Here is a 19867-nt window from a genome sequence, read left to right on the forward strand (position 1 = left end):
ATAAAAATTAACTGTTTAGAATGCTATGTTTGCTTATTTAATTATCTTTTATTTTATATTTTTATGGATACGATATAATATGGTGTTAATGTAACTATATTTTAACTTATTTTGTTATTAGTAAATATTAATGCCACATTTATAAGTTTAATTTTATGAATTTATAGAAGTAAATCCATGTCTAGTAACTGATTGCGGATTTTAAATTTTCAATCCAATCTAATCCACCAATCCACAAATTAGATTTTCATGGATTAAATATTTACAGATCAAATGGATTGAGCAGATTGGATTGGATTTTGAATACCCCTAACATAAATCAAATATAGGGCCAGTTTGGGATTGCAGAGGCTGATGAAATAAGCTGCTTGTGTTGTGCAGATAAAATAAGCTACTAATTAAAAAAGTAGCTTGGCGTTTGGTAAACTATGTTGTTGCAGTTGCTGTGAGTTTGAAAAATAGAGTGTATGTGTTTGGTAAATTTTATTACGAAAGTGTTGTTTTATTATATAATGACAAAAATAAATATAAGTTTTAATTACTTTTTATTTTTAGAATATGTTTAATAAAATTGTGTAGACATATCTTTTTTCTTAAATATGTAAAATTACATTAAAAAAACTCAATTAAAAAATTTTAAAGAACTTTATAATCTGTTACATAAGATATGATAAAGATAAAAATATAATTTATATATTAGAGTCTATGGATAAATAAGATATAATTATCTTTTTATTAAAATCTAGGGTTATAATAGAACTTTTAAAAAGGTATGGTAGCTTATTAAATAAGCTGCTTATAAAAAGCAACACCCTACCTACTTTTAAAAGCTGCTGATAAAATAGAGAAATTTATGAAATAAGTTGTTTTTATAAAATTTACAAAACACTATTATAGCTTCCTATGAGTCTAGTTGGGATTTGCACTTTTTTTTTTATCTTTTTGTTATTATTAAAATAAATTTAACATTAATTATTTGTTAAATATTAAAATTGCCCATTGTTTAATATCACTAGACGCATTTGAGAGTAAACTCATTTGAAGGTATAATTGGTACTACTAAAATCCTCATTTCACGGTAAATCTGGAAAATTTTTAATTCAGAAATGTATAATGAGTTCAGTGCTCAAGTCAACAATTCACAGTTTCTATTTAACTCATTAACAAAGCGAGCCAGAAGCTTCTTATATTTTTTGTTCCCATTTTGAAATGATATATTTCTTTGGTTAACAAAGCAAATAAAAACAAAAGCAGCATAATCTCATCGAGTCAATAATCACAATTTGTACTAATATCACAGAACATCATTATATTACTTTGGCAATACCTCTTATTAATTAATCTTGGATCATAGCTCGGATATCTCCTTGCCTTCATTATTCATTACATTACTTTGCTATTACCTTATTTGGTACACTTGAACTGATATCACAGAACATCACTACTTATCAAGGCACAATCCTGTAATTTTTCAGCCTATTAATCCAACTAATGAAGGAATTCTTAGAATTCCTGAAACCCAAGAAGCCGTGCTCCCTACTCTTGTTCATGCTAGCTAAATGACCCGCACCAACATTCAACACCAAATCTGCATATGACCAAACAGCAACCTCATTCAATTTTGTTGGCTTCAGCTGATTCTCTCTCACAATCTCCTCCCATACACTTTCTTTACCTTTCATAATTTCCTCGAATCTCATCCTCTGACTACCCTTTTCTTCTCCAAACCCATAATTCTCAATCTGAAACTGCTCAGCCAAAACTTTCCATAAATGCTTCCACTTGAAAACATCTCCATTGGTGCAGTTAAAAGCTTCGTTTCTTGCGTTAGGATCCACTGCGGCCCAAATTTGCTGCTGCGCAACCAACTCTGCGTCCGAGTATTCTGAGAAGCATTCCCAAGTATCTCTAGTCCCATAAAATAGCAAAGGAACACCTTCATGTTTACAAATCGCAGCGTACACGCAGAGAGTGCCTACAATATTCATCAAACTATAAGGTGAAAACCCAAATATTACGAAAGGTCGATGTACGGACCAAGTCAAGCCCCCTCTTTTCTCAACTTCTTCAAACAATATGTCTTCTTGATTATAGTAAAAAAGTTGTACATTTAACCTTGGCAAATCCTCAGTAAAAGGCGGGTCGTGAGACGGTATCTTGCCAATACACTCGAATGGTCCCAGGTAATGTTTGCTACCCGTTTGGAGACAGACGTGGCGAAGATTTGGTGCGTTTGGGATTACAGAACGGAGCACGTTACGAAACATTGCGCTGTTGATCTCGCAATTCTCCGCTTGAGCGGGACGACCTGCCCACGTCATGTAGAAAATGTGGGTGATGTTAGTGAGTTTTGAGAGCTTGGATCGTGTCTCGTCCGGGTCGGAAATGTCGCATTGGATGTACTCAATAGGGTATGCGGCGCTCCAGTCAGGCCTAGGACGTCGGGCCACTCCGTAGACCTTCCACGGGCCACCGGGGGTGTCTGACCGGGGCAAAATCTCAGCTAGGCAATTGCCTACGATTCCTGTCACGCCTACTACAAGTCCCACATTCTGGTAGTCCCAAGGTTGCTCATATTCTTCCAATTTTTTCTGTACAAGTGAAAATTAAATAACCATCGGGGGGTTTAAACATAGGCAAATTAGACAATTGGTTAGGGTTTCATATGTTAAGAAAACCCTATTTCAGCAGTCTAAATTTTATATTATTATAATAGAAAGACCTTTTTTCTTTTAGTATTTTCTTGATATACTCAAATTAAGGGTCCGCCTATGTTGCAACAGTTGCAACATACCACTACTTTTGTCATTTTGTAATTGAACCATTGGATCCAAGGCAAGAGTGGTAAAAATAAATCTAACGGTAGGGTGTATTTATTTTGGTTTTTTTCATTCCAAACCCTCTTGTTTTTTGAAATACCAGGAAAAAAATATAATAATTATTATTTTATTTATTAGCTTAGTTGTTAAATGATATGAATAAGAAATAAGTATGAAATTTAAGAGAACTTTTATTATTGATATTAGGCAATTACAATACATGATTTAATACTAGTTTATTTATTCCACAAATTCATAAATATTTCATAATTTATTAATTATTACTATCATTTCTAGATCTACTCTCATTATTTAAATTTATTAATAATTATATATTAATAATTATTTTTATATTAATTATTACTATCTATGTAATATGATATAATATAATAATATAATTTATTTTTAATATTATAATTATTATAGTAAAAATAAAAATATAATTTAAATATATTTAATGTTTCAATTAAGACAAAAGTTAGCACACTGTAGTGAATGATATAATTGACTACAATCTAACTTTTAAAACTTTCAAACATAGGTAAGTAATAAATTAATGTAAACAATATTATAACAATATACAATATTATGTTCTAAACACATTCTAATAGTGCCTTTATTAAATAAGAATTGAAATGAGCTAGAATTGTAATAAGGAATTTGAATTAGAATAAATTATTTACTTGAGCTATAGGAATTGGAATCAGAATGAACAACATTCCAATTGATGTGTTTACTTTATTTTATAATTGGAATAAACTATTATAAGTTATTAAAATGCCTTTTATTAATTGTGTCCCTAATATTATTTGTATATATTATAATTAAAACAATAATAATAATAAAACTAAAAATAATAATTATGAAAATAATGTTAATTAAAGCAAAAAATAAAAAAATTTAACAATAATAATAACAACAAAATTAACTGAAATAATAATATTAATAATGATAATAATAAAAATAATAAAAATAATAAAAATTATTAATAAGTTTTAATAATAATAATAACAACAATAATTAATAATAATTAAAATAATAAAGTTAATATACTTTAATAACAATAATTTTAATCATAACAAGATAAATATTAATATTAATAAATTAATTACAGTATAATAACAATTAAAATAATAAAAGTAATAAATTTTAATAATAATAATGACAGTAATAATCATAAATAATAATTAAAATAAATAAAAATAATAAAATTTAATAGTAATAATCTTATATAATAATAATGATAATAATAATAATAATAATAATAATAAATTAAAATTCTTTTCAAATGTCATTTTATTCCAAAAATGGACTTATATGTAAAAGTTTATTATTTTTAGTGGCTATTGAATTTTACAGAAAATATAAGGTAGTGTAGTGTAATCAACCATAAAAAGACAAAAATTATTGTATGTTGAAACTGTTGCAACATAGGCGGCTCCTCAAATTAATAAATATTTTCAATTTTAATAGAAAAGCTTATTTTTTATGCATCTTTTTAATTGAAAAGCTTATTTTTTATGCATCTTTTTAATTAACAATTATCCTATAATAAGAATTATTACACAAGTTCTATATTTGATAACATTAATTTTAAAGAGCTATAGTTAATAATATTATCTAATAATTAATTCATTATTAATTTTTCCAATAAAAATCATAAAATTTTTTGTGTTTAAAAAAATTAATTATTAAACATTACAAAATTACTTACCTTAGCAGCGCCAATAGCACCTGTCCGGCACCAGCTCATTTTTTGCTTAATTTGGAAAATTGATGGTAAGTTTGGTTTTCGCTTCTAGCTATATATAGAAGACTGCTGGCATATAAACAATTTCACATGCCCTTTTCTAGTTGACGTGGCAAAGTAAGTTATGATACGGATATGCACGATTTTTCTGTAATTGAATTGATAAATATTGACACAAAAAATAAATGGGTTAACAAGACATAACATGATGAATAACCATATCATATTCATGTTACACTACTCCTCAACACGATTACGTCCGAATGACAAGAATATTAATTTGTCAATTTATCATATTTTACATTTTGATCATGAATGAGCTCTTATTTATTAATTATTATGCTATAATGATTTAAATTTATAATTGTTAGTTTATCTAATGAAATTTTTATCATATCTTGGATTAGTTTCAATTTGTATGTCATTTATTATTTTTTCAATCAAATGATTTATTTTTTATTTTTTAAAATTTGAATTATGATAGTATTTCCACCGAGAATTGGGTTGTCAAATGTGTTGCGTCCTATCATGTCACCTGTTTATTATGTGAATCGTTTCCATATTTGATTTTTTTGATATGATTATTACTCGTGTCTTATCCCTAATTTTTTAAAATTTAATACGACGCAATTACAACACGACAAATGCGACATAGCTAGACGAATTGCCACCTTACTTTCTAGAGGGTAATTGAGTTTGAGTTAGATTATGTGATCAATATTGAAAGATCTAATATTATAAGGTGTGGTGAAATAAGGATCCGACTAAAAGGCCGAGCTTCCTACTATCATTGTTAGACGATTTGCATGCTCGCAGATTTAGAAGTTGTTACTTATTTAACATGTTTCGACTCTTGAAGATCTGCTATTGAGGCATTTCACATGTTTATAAGGCAATAATTGATATGACTCTAGAAGCCGCAACATCGTCTATTTCATTACTAGATGGTGTAAAACTTCAAACAAACACAACATGCATATATGGTTCGGTTATTGCGAAATTATCCAAATTATCCTCAAATTATGAATCTCAATCATTTACTCACAAGAACTTAGTACATGTTGATAAAGGAACCCACACAAACAGTTACAAATTAAGTGGAAAAAAAATCTTTCCTTCTTTGTGTGATTAAAATAGAATGTGTATCACAAATAAATAACTAATAAATCAACACAATCAAAAACAATAAATTAGTCACAAGAGATACAGATTTTTATGTGAAAAACCCAAAAAAGGAAAAACCAGGGACCGTAGTCTAATGTAACCTTTTGTTGGAGAATTAACGAATAAAACACACAAAAAACACACTATTTTATTTCTTCAACAACACTCCTCACCAATTACAACGCTTATTTTTCACTCTTTACACCTTAGAGATTTTGCTACTTCACTTGATTCATAAACCAAAGGGGAGAGGTGGTATTTATACATGAAACAAACTAATAACAACCATTCATTTATTCAACTACTACACAAATCCTCACTATTCATTAAAACCTACCACTCACCTACTTCACCAACCACACCTAACACAAATAATTCAAACCTCACCAACCATACCTACTCATGGAACCTTCCATGAGTTGGGCTTGAATTTATTCATCTTGGATCAAGTTTATGATCCAACACCTCCCCTTAAACTTGATCATGTGACACCAAGCAAACTTCTTAATCTTACGAAGTCTTCTTGCTTGAGTGGGTTGGTGAAGATATCAGCTACTTGATCTTGTGATTTTACATACTTGATTTGCACTTCTTTTCTTGCAATACTCTCTTATGAAATGATAGCGAGTATCTATGTGTTTGCTTCAATCATGAAAGACTGGATTCTTGGATAGGGCAATTGCCGATTTGTTATCAACACAAATCTCGTTTGGCTCTTCTTGTGGCAAACTCAACTACTTCAGCAAATTTCTGAGCCAAATTGCATGACAAACACTTGATGTGGCAGCTACATATTCAGCTTCACAGGTGGATAGCGTGACAATTGGTTGCTTCTTTGACATCCATGTGAAAGCAGTATCTCCCATGAAGAACACAAATCTTGTGGTGCTCTTTCGATCATCTACATCTCCACCCCAATTGCTATCGCTATATCCAACAAGCTTGTAGTCATTAGAAAATGAGTATAACAAGCCGCAATTAGTTGTACCGTTGATATAGCGAAGGATTCTTTTTGCAGCTTTAAAATGGGTGGTCTTTGGATTCTTCATGTATCGGCTCACAAGTCCAACAACATAAAGGATATCTAGTATTGTCCATGTCAAATAACGTAGGCTTCCGACCAAACTTTTAAAGAATGTTGGATCTATATCTTCGCCTTCATCATGTTTGGATAATTTGACTCTGCATTCCACTGGTGTGCTTATAGGCTTGCAATCATTCATCTTGAACTTTTTTATAATCTCTTTTGCATAGCTTTCTTGGGAGATAAATATGTCTTCTTCTTTTTGCTTGACTTCAATGCCAAGATAATATGCCATCAGTCCGATGTCAGTCATCTCGAACTCTTTGATCATCACTCTCTTGAACTCTTCAAATAAGCTTGGATCACTTCTAGTGAAGATGAGATCATCCACATACAAGCACACATTCAAAATGTCTCAAGCTTTTTCTTTGACGTAGAGAGCATGTTCATATGGGCATTTGGTGAAGCCGTTCTCTTGAAAATACTTGTCAATTCTGCTATTCCATACCCTTGGTGCTTGCTTTAACACATAAAGAGCTTTCTTCAATCTCAAAACTTTGTCTTCATGTTATTTCACCACATAGCCTAATGGTTGTTCGATGTAAACTTCTTCTTGAAGGAATCTATTCAAGAAAGCAAACTTCACATCCATTTGAAAAAATTTCCATTTGTTCTGAGCAGCCAAAGAAATATAATAATAAGTCTAATAGTTTCAAGTTGAGCTACAGGAGCAAATACCTCGTCATAGTCTATGCCAGCCTTTTGACTATAGCCTTTTGCAACTAGCCTCGTCTTGTGCCTTTCAATTTCTCCCTTCGAATTTCTTTTTGTTTTATACACCCATTTGACACCGATCGTCTTGTGACCTTTGGGAAGTGTAGTAAGCTCCCAAGTATAATTTTTCACAATGGTTTTGATTTCTTCATCCATTGCAATTCTCCACTTCTCATCTAGTGCAACTTTTTGGAAGTTGACTAGCTCACAATCAGCAAAGAGGCAAAAGAGAGTGAGATTATCATGTCTCTCAGTTACCTCATAAAGATCTTGAAGACTCCTTGTACGTTCTTCGGTTCTTTCATTTAAGAAAGATGGCGGTGAATCTCCGCATATGGTTGATACTGGTGAGATAGGTGGAGTAGCAGGCTCTTGTTGTTCATCTATTTGTTTTATCTGTGTATGATCATCTTCTTCAATGGGAAAGAAGTTGAAATCATTCACACCAGAGCCAAAATCCCATTCTCCTTCTTCATCAAAAACTACATCTCGACTGATCACGATCTTCCCGTTGTTTGGATTATAAAGCTTGTATCCTTTGGAGTTGTTGTCGTAGCCGATGAAGATGAACTTCTCACTTTTGTCATCTAGCTTGGCTCTACTTTCGTCTGGTACATGTACATGGGTAATACTTCCGAAAACTCTTAGATGGGAGATGCCGGGTTTTCTTCCACTCCAAGCTTCTTGTGGCGTCTTGCCCAACACGCTTCTTGTTGTAGATCGATTGGATAAGTAGACTGCACATGCAACAGCTTCAGCCCAAAATTCTTTAGGTAGCCTCTTACTCTTAAGCATGTTTCTTGCCATGTCGAGGATGATTCTGTTCTTCCTTTCTGCAACACCATTTTGTTGGGGGGATCTTGAAACTGTCAAAGGGCGTCGAATTCTATTTGCTTCACAAAACTCTTAAAATTCTTTGGAAGTGAACTCTCCACCTTGATCAGATCTCATGGCTTTAATCTGGCATCCACTTTCTTTTTCCACTGCAGTTTTAAAACTTCTTGAAACCTTCAAAGACTTCTGATTTTTACTTAAAAAAATACACCCAAATTTTTCTTGAAAAATCATCTATGAAGAGATGGAAGTAGTTACTTTTACCAAGGAAGTTTGGATTGAATGGACCGCACACATCAGTCCGAGCTCTTGAGTTTGACTCCTTTGGAAAGCTCTTTCTGAACATCCTTCACAAAGTTGATCAAGGTGATTGATGTATGGTAAGCCTTTCACCATGTTCTTCTTAGATAGTAGCTCCAGTCAGCCAAAGTAGAGATGCCCATATCGAAGATGCCAAGTCCAAGATTGATCTTTGTGACAGGCTTTGAGACATTTTGCAACATCATTTTGAATATTTAAAAGAAACATTCTCACCTTTGTAATTAGATTTCCTTTGTCATCTCTTAGGAAAAGACTATAATCTTTTAAATAAAAATCATAGCCTTTTTCTAAAAGTTGACCTAAACTAAGGATGTTGCTTTTTATATTAGGCATATAGTAAACATTCAAAATTATTTGATGACTACCATCTTTTGCATGAAAAAGAATGTTACCTCTACTCTTCACTGGTACTTTTGAATCATCTCCAAAAGCAACACTGTCATTCACAGATTCACTTAGTTGCACGAACATGCTTTTGTTTCCACTCATATGATTGCTAGCACCTGTGTTAAAATACCATGTATTTTCTTGACCTCCACTTGTGTCATTGCGTGCTAGTAAAAGTGTGCTATCTTCACCATTTTTCTCTTCAGCATAGTTCACTCTCTCCTCAATTCTGGTGCTTGGCGCTGGGCATTCTAAAACATAATGCCCAAACTTTTGACAATTATAGTACTGTACTCGGGATTTGTCATACCTCGATCTTGGATTGCTTCTGCCTCGTCCTCTGGTTGAGCTTTCTCCTTTGGCATAATTGGAGTTGTTGATGAAATTCCAACCTCGTCCATGACCATGACCTCTACCTCGCCCTCGACCTCTACCTCGGACGTAGTGCATTCTCTCGTTATCGGAGCTTTCTTCTCTTTTCTTTGGATTGACTTCCATTGTGAGAAGTTGTTCTTCCATTCCTTACTTTTTTTTTAGTTTTTCTTCATAGGCTTGCAACTTTCCTTGAAGTTGCTCGATCGTCATATCCTCCAGATCTCTTGTTTCTTCAATTGTCACAACAATATAGTCAAACTTCGAGTCTACTGATCGAAGTATCTTTTCAATGATCTTTACCTCTTTTAACTCCTCACCATTTCTTTTTAATTCATTGGAAACAGTCACTACCCGAGTAAAGTAGTCAGAAATTGACTCCGACGCCTTTATGTGTAAGGACTCAAGTTCTCCTCGTAATATTTGGAGACGAACCTTCTTAACTTACTCCGCTCCTTTGTAAGAGGTCTCTAGTTTCTCCCATGCTTCTTTTGAGGAGGTTGAACCAGCAATATTTTCAAAAGCATCTTCATCTAATGATTGAAAGATGAGATACTTTGCTTTATTCTTTTTTTCTTCAAGTCTTTTAAATTCTCCTTCTGTGCCGCATTTAAAGTGGTTTCATTTTCTGGCACAATAAAGCATTTCTCCATGACATCTCATACATCATGTGCACCCAATAGAGCCTTCATTTTAATACTCCAGTTGTCAAACTTACTTTCTTTTAATTGTGGAACTTGAAATGACATCATACCACCGTTTGCCATAACTCACAAATTGAGTGAGAATTTGGAGATTTTGAATGCACAGATGAATCCGGCACGTCGAAAAACCTTGGGAAGGACTCGGGTCAACGTCGGTCAACGATTAACGTCGGTCAACGATCAACGATCAACGTCGGTTTAGTAGTCTTGGTTCGATCTGGCTTGGTTCAGCTCTAGTTGGCTCAGTTCCACTTGATTCGGTTCGGCTCAGCTCGGTTTGGTTTGGTTCAGCTCAGCTTGGTTCAACTTGGTGAGTCGACTCAGCTTTAGGACGGAAAAGTTCCGGCGGTGATTGTGGGCGTGTCCGGCCTCCGATCGGGATGACTTTTATGGCGTCATGTTCCTCTCATCTAGATCTTCGATTTGATATGCTATATGACTATATATAGCATCGAAAACTAGCTCTGATACCACTTTATTGGAGAATTAACAAATAAAACACACTATTTTATTTCTTCAACAACACTCCTCACCAATTACAACTCTTATTTTTCACTCTCTACACCTTAGAGATTTTGCTACTTCACTTGATTCATAAACCAAAGGAGAGAGGTGGTATTTATACATGAAACAAACTAATCACAACCATTCATTTATTCAACTACTACACAAATCCTCACCATTCATTAAAACCTACCACTCACCTTCTTCACCAACCACACCTAACATACCTAACATAAATAATTCAAACATCACCAACCATGCCTACTCATGGAACCTTCCATGAGTTGGGCTTGAATTTATTCATCTTGGATTAAATTTATGATCCAATACCTTTCACTATATTAATAATTGGATTATAGCATAAATTATTCTCTAAATAATGCTAGAGGTTAACAATATCAAGAATCTTAATAATCTTGGCTTATAACAGGCTAATATATGTCTCTCTAACAAATAAATATTTTAAATAATAGTCAACGAGAAAATAAAACAAAAATCAAGACTAGTAGGAATATAGAGGGCAATACGAATAATTTACCATCCAATTTTGAAAGAAAAACGGGCTTGAAAATACCTTCCAATTGTCCAATCAAAAATTGAAACTCTTAGCCCCAAATTCTAGTTTACGCCATTGTTCTTCCTTTTCTCTCTCTCTCTCGTCTTTTTGCGCTAGACAATACCATTGTTGCTGCTTGCTTTGTTTTCTTTTGTACACGTGATTTTCAAAGCCAATTTAATGGCAATTGTCTATTGTGCTAAAAAGTCAACACCGAAGCTAACTTTTGTTGAGCATATGCATATGGCTAGCAACTTTGGACCGCAATTGCATGTGCTAGCATGAAATTTCTTACTCTTCACCAAAGTCAGCACTGAAGCCATCAAAATTGAAAGATGGCCAAGATTTTTTCCATGCATTCATATTGTAAGTTTCGCTTATGAATAGAGAAGTAGAGAAAAATTCATTTACGTGGACATAGGATTTACATTGAACCACATAAATCATTGTGTCCTATTTTCTCAGCACTTTTTTATCACCACATTTATATTTCTCCAGAAGCCGCAATTATCATAATATTGATAATTGCTCAATTTGCGCTTCCACAACATATTGGCTTCAACTTGTTTCCTTTAATTACTTAACCACCCAAACTAATGCAAGCTTTGGGCCTTGGCTACCCAAATAAGATGGACCCCAACAGTACAAGTGATTGTGAATCTTGGTATACTAATAATTGAAGATTTCTTTTTCTTAGTTTCAGGAAATAGTAGAAGTTGTTTGTATGAATGGAAGTGAAACTAGGTTGGTTGTGGAGGATAAGCAGAGTACCGTTTAGAAGTCATAACTTAAAGTATGGGTGTCTGTTTTGCATGTGCAATATGCTATTCTGAAGCTTGCAACAAGATGAACCAAAGCCAAAATCATGGCCGAGCTAGAAATTCCTTTTTTTTTAGGTTGTTTTGCAGTTTATTTATTTTTAAAATTTTTCCTATTGCTTTCAGGATTTTTTTATTTTTAATTTAGATATCGAATTTGAGTGCCGTTTGCTTTATTTTCCTTATTTAGATAAAGAGAATTTTATTATATAATAATATTTCAGATTTGCCTATTCAGACTTTTTGAACAATATTTTTATTATTCAGAAACTTTGTTTCTTTTAGTTATCAATCTTTTATGTTTTCGCATCATCAATAAGATTTTTTTTTTTTGCTCGTCTCATTGATCCATATGAATATTCATGAGGGTTATTTGAATAAATTTTTTTTCTCAATAAATCTACCATCATGCAAATTGTGTTTGGTCCTTGTGCAAAATGCAAAAATCATAGAAAAACATATGTCAGTAAAATAATTCTAATGTAATTTATATTCATCAAATAATTAAGAAAATATAGTAGATATAACTTTTATGAAATCAACAAGGGGAGATTGAAAAAAGAAAAAGCGTCTAAAGCTTCAATTTTATTATGGTTTGATGACAAGTTTGGTTTCTTCTTCTAGTCTTATGTACATGGTAAAAGCTTATTTAGTCCTATATTTGGAGATTAGTGTCTATTTAGTCCCTGTATCTTTAAAAATACCTCAAAATATCCTTGCTGTCAAATTATTGATACCACTGCCATTACTTTCTATTCCTTTTGACATGTTTATACAATATTATCCTCTTATAATAATATTTTTTCGACGTTTATAAAAACAAAAAAATTAAATTACCAATTTAAATTTAAAAATAAAATAAAAAACAAAAAGAATATATATTAATTTTTTATAATATCATGTATATACAAAAACAATATTGTAAAAAAATTAAATTATCAATTTTCTAAAAATTTAAAAAAAATTAACGTATTAACTCCTCAGCAGATTGTTTCACAAAAATTATTATATAATCTTTTTGTTTTTATTTTTTTGGGATTAAATTGGTAATTTCATTTTTTTGTGAATGACAGTGTTGCTTTTGAAGATGATTCAAAAGTACCAGTGAAGGGTAGAGGTAACATTCTTTTTCGTGCAAAAGATGGTAGTCACCAAATAATTTCGAATGTTTACTATGTGCCCAATATGAAAAGCAACATCCTTAGTTTGGGTCAACTTTTAGAAAAAGGCTATGATATTTATTTAAAAGATTATAGTCTTTTCCTAAGAGATGACAAAGGAAATCTAATTACAAAGGTGAGAATGTCGAAGAATAGAATGTTTCTTTTAAATATTCAAAATGATGTTGCAAAATGTCTCAAAGCCTGTCACAAAGATCAATCCTGGACTTGGCATCTTCGACATGGGCATCTCAACTTTGGAGGACTGGAGCTACTATCTAAGAAGAACATGGTGAAAGGCTTACCATACATCAATCACCCTGATCAACTCTGTGAAGGATGTTTACTTGGCAAGCAGTTCAGAAAGAGCTTTCCAAAGGAGTCAAACTCAAGAGCTCAGAAGCCACTCGAGCTCATTCATACTGATGTGTGCAGTCCATTCAAGCCAAACTCTCTTGGTAAAAGTAACTACTTCCATCTCTTCATAGATGATTTTTCAAGAAAAACTTGGGTGTATTTTTTGAAGTAAAAATCAGAAGTCTTTAAAGGTTTCAAGAAGTTTAAAGCTGCAGTGGAAAAAGAAAGTGGATACCAGATTAAAGCCATGAGATCTGATCGAGGTGGAGAGTTCACTTCCAAATAATTTTTAGAGTTTTGTGAAGCAAATGGAATTCGACGCCCTTTGACAGTTCCAAGATCCCCTCAACAAAATGGTGTTGCAGAAAGGAAGAACAGAACCATCCTTAACATGGCAAGAAGCATGCTTAAGAGTAAGAGGCTACCTAAAGAATTTTGGCCTGAAGCTGTTGCATGTGTAGTCTACTTATCCAATCAATCTCCAACAAGAAGCGTGTGGGGCAAGACGCCACAAGAAGCTTGGAGTGGAAGAAAACTCGGCATCACCCATCTAAGAGTTTTCGGAAGCATTGCCCATGTACATGTACCAGACGAAAGTAGAGCCAAGCTGGATGACAAAAGTGAGAAGTTCATCTTCATCGGCTACGACAACAACTCCAAAAGATACAAGCTTTACAATCCAAACAACGGGAAGATCGTGATCAGTCGAGATGTAGTTTTTGATGAAGAAGGAGAATGTGATTTTGGCTTTGGTGTGGATGACTTCAACTTTTTTCCCATTGAAGAAGATGATCATACACAGATAAAACAAATAGACGAACAACAAGAGCCTGCTACTCCACCTATCTCACCAGCATCAACCACATGCGGAGATTCACCTCCTTCTTTCTTAAATGAAAGAACTGAAGAACGTACAAGGAGTCTTCAAGATCTTTATGAGGTAACTGAGAGACATGATAATCTCACTCTCTTTTACCTCTTTGTTGATTATGAGCTAGTCAACTTCTAAAAAGCTGCACTAGATGAGAAGTGGAGAATTGCAATGGATGAAAAAAGCAAAATCATTGTGAAGAATAATACTTGGGAGCTTACTACTCTTCCCAAAGGTCACAAGGCGATCGGTGTCAAATGGGTGTATAAAACAAAAAGAAATGCGAAGGGAGAAATTGAAAGGCACAAGGCGAGGTTAGTTGCAAAAGGCTATAGTCAAAAGGCTGGCATATACAATGATGAGGTATTTGCTCCTGTAACTCGACTTGAAACTATAGACTTATATTCTTTGGCTGCTCAGAACAAATGGAAGATTTTCAAATGGATGTGAAGTCTGCTTCTTAAATAGATTCTTGAAGAAGAAGTTTACATCGAACAACCATTAGGCTATGTGGTGAAATGACATGAAGACAAAGTTTTGAGATTGAAGAAAGCTCTTTATAGGTTAAAGCAAGCACCAAGGGCATGGAATAGCAGAATTGACAAGTATTTTCAAGAGAACGGCTTCACCAAATGCCCATATGAACATGCTCTCTACATCAAAGACAAAGCTGGAGACATTTTGATTGTGTGCTTGTATGTGGATGATCTCATCTTCACTGGAAGTGATCCAAGCTTATTTGAAGAGTTCAAGAGAGTGATAATCAAAGAGTTCGAGATGACTGACATCGGACTGATGGCATATTATCTTGGCATTGAAGTCAAGCAAAAGGAAGAAGACATATTTATCTCCCAAGAAAGCTATGCAAAAGAGATTATAAAAAAGTTCAAGATTGCAAGCCTATAAGCACGCCAGTGGAATGCAGAGTCAAGTTATCCAAACATGATGAAGGCGAAGATATAGATCCAACATTCTTTAAAAGTTTGGTCGGAAGCCTACGTTATTTGACATGCAAAAGACTAGATATCCTTTATGTTGTTGGACTTGTGAGCCGATACATGGAGAATCCAAAGACCACCTATTTTAAAGCTGCAAAAAGAATCTTTCGCTACATCAAAGGTACAACTAATTTCGGCTTGTTATACTCATTTTCTAATGACTACAAGCTTGTTGGATATAGCGATAGCGATTGGGGTGGAGATGTAGATGATTGAAAGAGCACCACAAGATTTGTGTTCTTCATGGGAGATACTGCTTTCACATGGATGTCAAAGAAGCAACCAATTGTCACGCTATCCACCTGTGAAGCTGAATATGTAGCTGCCACATCAAGTGTTTGTCATGCAATTTGGCTCAGAAATTTGCTGAAGTAGTTGAGTTTGCCACAAGAAGAGCCAAGCGAGATTTGTGTTGATAACAAATCGGCAATTGCCCTATCCAAGAATCCAGTCTTTTATGATCGAAGCAAACACATAGATACTCGCTATCATTTCATAAGAGAGTGTATTGCAAGAAAAGAAGTGCAAATCAAGTATGTAAAATCACAAGATCAAGCAGCTGATATCTTCACCAAGCCACTCAAGCAAGAAGACTTCGTAAGATTCAGAAGTTTGCTTGGTGTCACAGGATCAAGTTTAAGGGGAGGTGTTGGATCATAAACTTGATCCAAGATGAATAAATTCAAGCCCAACTCATGGAAGGTTCCATGAGTAGGTATGGTTGGTGAGGTTTGAATTATTTGTGCTAGGTGTGTTAGGTGTGGTTGGTGAAGTAGGTGAGTGGTAGGTTTTAATGAATGGTGAGAATTTGTGTAGTAGTTGAATACATGAATGGTTGTGATTAGTTTGTTTCATGTATAAATACCACATCTCCCCTTTGGTTTATGAATCAAGTGAAGTAGCAAAATCTCTAAGGTGTAGAGAGTGAAAAATAAGCGTTGTAATTGGTGAGGAGTGTTGTTGAAGAAATAAAATAGCGTGTTTTTTGTGTGTTTTATTTGTTAATTCTCCAACAAAAGGTTACATCAGACAACGGTCCCTGGTTTTTCCTTTTTTGGGGTTTTCACATAAAAATCTGCATCTCTTGTGACTAATTTATTGTTTTTTATTGTGTTGGTTTATTATTTATTTATTTATGATACACATTCTATTTTAATCACACAAAAAAGGAAAGATTTTATTTCCACTTAATTTGCAACTGTTTGTGTGGGTTCCTTTATCAACATGTACTAAGTTCTTGTGAGTAAATGATTGAGATTCATAATTTGAGGATAATTTGGATAATTTCGCAATAACAGAACCATATATGCATGTTGTGTTTGTTTGAAGTTTTACACCATCTAGTAATGAAATAGACGATGTTGCGGCTTCTAGAGTCATATCAATTATTGCCTTATAAACATGTAAAATGCCTCAATAGCAGATCTTCAAGAGTCGAAACATGTTAAATAAGTAACAACTTCTAAATCTGCGAGTATGCAAATCGTCTAACAATGATAATAGGAAGCTCGGCCTTTTAGTCGGATCCTTATTTTACCACACCTTATAATATTAGATCTTTCAATATTGATCACATAATCTAACTCAAACTCAATTACCCTCTCGAAAGTAAGGTGGCAATTCGTCTAGCTATGTCGCATTTGTCGTGTTGTAATTGCGTCGAATTAAATTTTTAAAAATTAGGGATAAGACACGTGTAATAATCATATCAAAAAAATCAAATATGGAAACGATTCACATAATAAACAGATGACATGATAAGACGCAACACATTTGACAACCCAATTCTCAGTGGAAATACTATCATAATTCAAATTTTAAAAAATAAAAAATAAATCATTTGATTGAAAAAATAATAAATGACATACAAATTGAAACTAATCCAAGATATGATAAAAATTTCATTAGATAAACTAACAATTATAAATTTAAATCATTATAGCATAATAATTAATAAATAAGAGCTCATTCATGATCAAAATGTAAAATATGATACATTGACAAATTAATATTCTTGTCATTCGGACGTAATCGTGTTGAGGATTAGTGTAACATGAATACGATATGGTTATTCATCATGTTATGTCTTGTTGACCCATTTATTTTTTGTGTCAATATTTATCAATTCAATTACAGAAAAATCGTGCATATCCGTATCATAACTTACTTTGCCACGTCAACTAGAAAAGGGCATGTGAAATTGTTTATATGCCAGCAGTCTTCTATATATAGCTAGAAGCGAAAACCAAACTTACCATCAATTTTCCAAATTAAGCAAAAAATGAGCTGGTGCGGGGCAGGTGCTATTGGCGCTGCTAAGGTAAGTAATTTTGTAATGTTTAATAATTAATTTTTTTAAACACAAAAAATTTTATGATTTTTATTGGAAAAATTAATAATGAATTAATGATTAGACAGTATTATTAACTATAGCTCTTTAAAATTAATGTTATCAAATATAGAATTTGTGTAAAAATTCTTATTATAGGATAATTGTTAATTAAAAAGATGCCTAAAAAATAAGCTTTTCTATTAAAATTGAAAATATTTATTAATTTGAGTATATCAAGGAAATACCAAAAGAAAAAAGGTCTTTCTATTATAATAATATAAAGTTTAGACTGTTGGAATAGGGTTTTCCTAACATATGAAGCCCTAAGCAATTGTCTAATTTGCCTATGTTTAAACCCCCTGATGGTTGTTTAATTTTCACTTGTACAGAAAAAATTGGAAGAATATGAGCAACCTTGGGACTACCAGAATGTGGGACTTGTAGTAGGCGTGATAGGAATCATAGGCAATTGCCTATAGGGATGGCAATGGGGCAGATATGGGTTGGATCTACTTTGCTCCAGATCCAAATCCATAATAACAATCAAGATCCGTATCTGCTCCAGATTCGTTATGAATCCATATTTTTCGCTCCATATCCAGATCCAAAAAAGAAATAAATATCTATATCTGCTCCAAATCTGAAAAAAAATTAAAATCCAAATCTGCTCTAGATCCGTCATGAATTCTAAAATTCCGTAATAAAAAAGTAATAATTTTTTAGATTGAAAATTGAAGGCTAAAATGTATTGATAACAAATAAATTATATAATTTTTCTCAAAAATATAATAAATATTGTAACTTATACTTCTACACCAAAACAACAAATAAGAAAGATAATAAAATATCATTCAGAAGTAATTGCAAGAGTAAGATCAACCTAATATTCTATTGTCTCTTTCATCATTTTAATATCCACGATACATCTACCCTCATTCCTACAACATTAGATAATGACATATAAATTAAATATGATTTATATTCAGTCCTTTATTATTTTTATTATGACCATATTTGACTAAATATATGAATAACTATATTCCTTAAAAATTATTTGGCCAATATGATAAAATAAATTACCAGGTTATATTACTTGGATTGCAATTTGAAAATTGCATGTACATGCTTTGAGGCTGGTTGACCTTTAAATTTACAAAACTAACCTTTAAGTTTTAAGAGTTTAAATTCATGGTAAATACTACTAATATGTTATGAATAAAATTTATTATCATTATCATTCCACAATTATTAAGAAACTTTTAAAATAAAATAACATTAAAATATGAGTGGATATGGATATGGATTTAGATATTAAGATATATCTATATCTGCTCCAGATCCGTCTTAGATCCGCTCCAGATCCGTCTTAGATCCGCACATCGATATCCTATGTTTTTCTGCTTTAAAAAATACACCTATGTTTTTCTAAAAAAATCATCAATGAACAGAAGGAAATAGTTACTTTACTAGGGAAGCTTGGCTTGATTGGATCACACGCATCTATATGAGTGAGCTCAAGTGGCTTCTGAGCTCTTGAGCTTGACTCACTTAGAAAACTCTTTCAAAACTGCTTGCCAAGCAAACATCCTTCACAAACTTGAGTAGAACGATTGATTAAAGGTAGGTCTTTCACTATGTTCTTTTTTAATAGTAACTCCAGTCTACCAAAGTTGAGATGCCATATCGAAAATACCAAATTCAGGATAGATCTTTGTGATAAGTTTTGACACAATTTGCAACATCATTTTGAATATTTAATGGAAACATTCTATATTTTAATATTTTTAACTTCATGATTACCAAGAGTTATTGAGAATAGGCTTCGAACACTCAACGTTTAGTTTTTATATTAGCTAAATGACATAAGTCCCGAAGAATAGTTGATATCGAAGGGCACCGAATTGCATAAAAAGTATAATTTTCAAGATTTGATCATTTACAACCCTTTACAAGTAGTAATATTAGTAATTTAAATTAAAAATAAATAAATAGATGTCAAAGTGTTACCTATGACCCCATGAACCAGTATCATAGCATGGTTTATTTACTTAATTTGAATTAAGAGATCCAATAGCTTATGAAGATAATAGAATATTTAGATTTATAAATCGATACTTATCAT

The 19867-nt window shown here is 32.6% G+C and overlaps 2 protein-coding genes across 2 annotated transcripts; both read right to left on the reverse strand.

The window, feature by feature from the left end:
- Positions 1-1432: 1432 nt before the first annotated feature.
- LOC18042723 (3-oxo-Delta(4,5)-steroid 5-beta-reductase) lies at positions 1433-4611 on the reverse strand. Its single transcript, XM_006432456.2, has 2 exons — positions 4534-4611; positions 1433-2591 (listed from the first exon to the last, which is right to left on the reverse strand). The coding sequence occupies exons 1-2, from the start codon at positions 4570-4572 to the stop codon at positions 1449-1451; spliced, it is 1182 nt and encodes a 393-aa protein (XP_006432519.1). The 5' UTR covers positions 4573-4611; the 3' UTR covers positions 1433-1448.
- A 1856-nt stretch (positions 4612-6467) lies between these two features.
- Positions 6468-7070, reverse strand: LOC112098053 (uncharacterized mitochondrial protein AtMg00810-like). Its single transcript, XM_024183661.1, has one exon. It carries the CDS (start codon positions 7068-7070, stop codon positions 6468-6470), a length of 603 nt encoding a protein of 200 aa, XP_024039429.1.
- Between the last annotated feature and the right edge of the window lie 12797 nt (positions 7071-19867).

The sequence above is a fragment of the Citrus clementina genome, unplaced genomic scaffold, assembly GCF_000493195.1.
Source record: "Citrus clementina cultivar Clemenules unplaced genomic scaffold, Citrus_clementina_v1.0 scaffold_5, whole genome shotgun sequence".
In the NCBI taxonomy this organism is placed as follows: domain Eukaryota; kingdom Viridiplantae; phylum Streptophyta; class Magnoliopsida; order Sapindales; family Rutaceae; genus Citrus; species Citrus x clementina.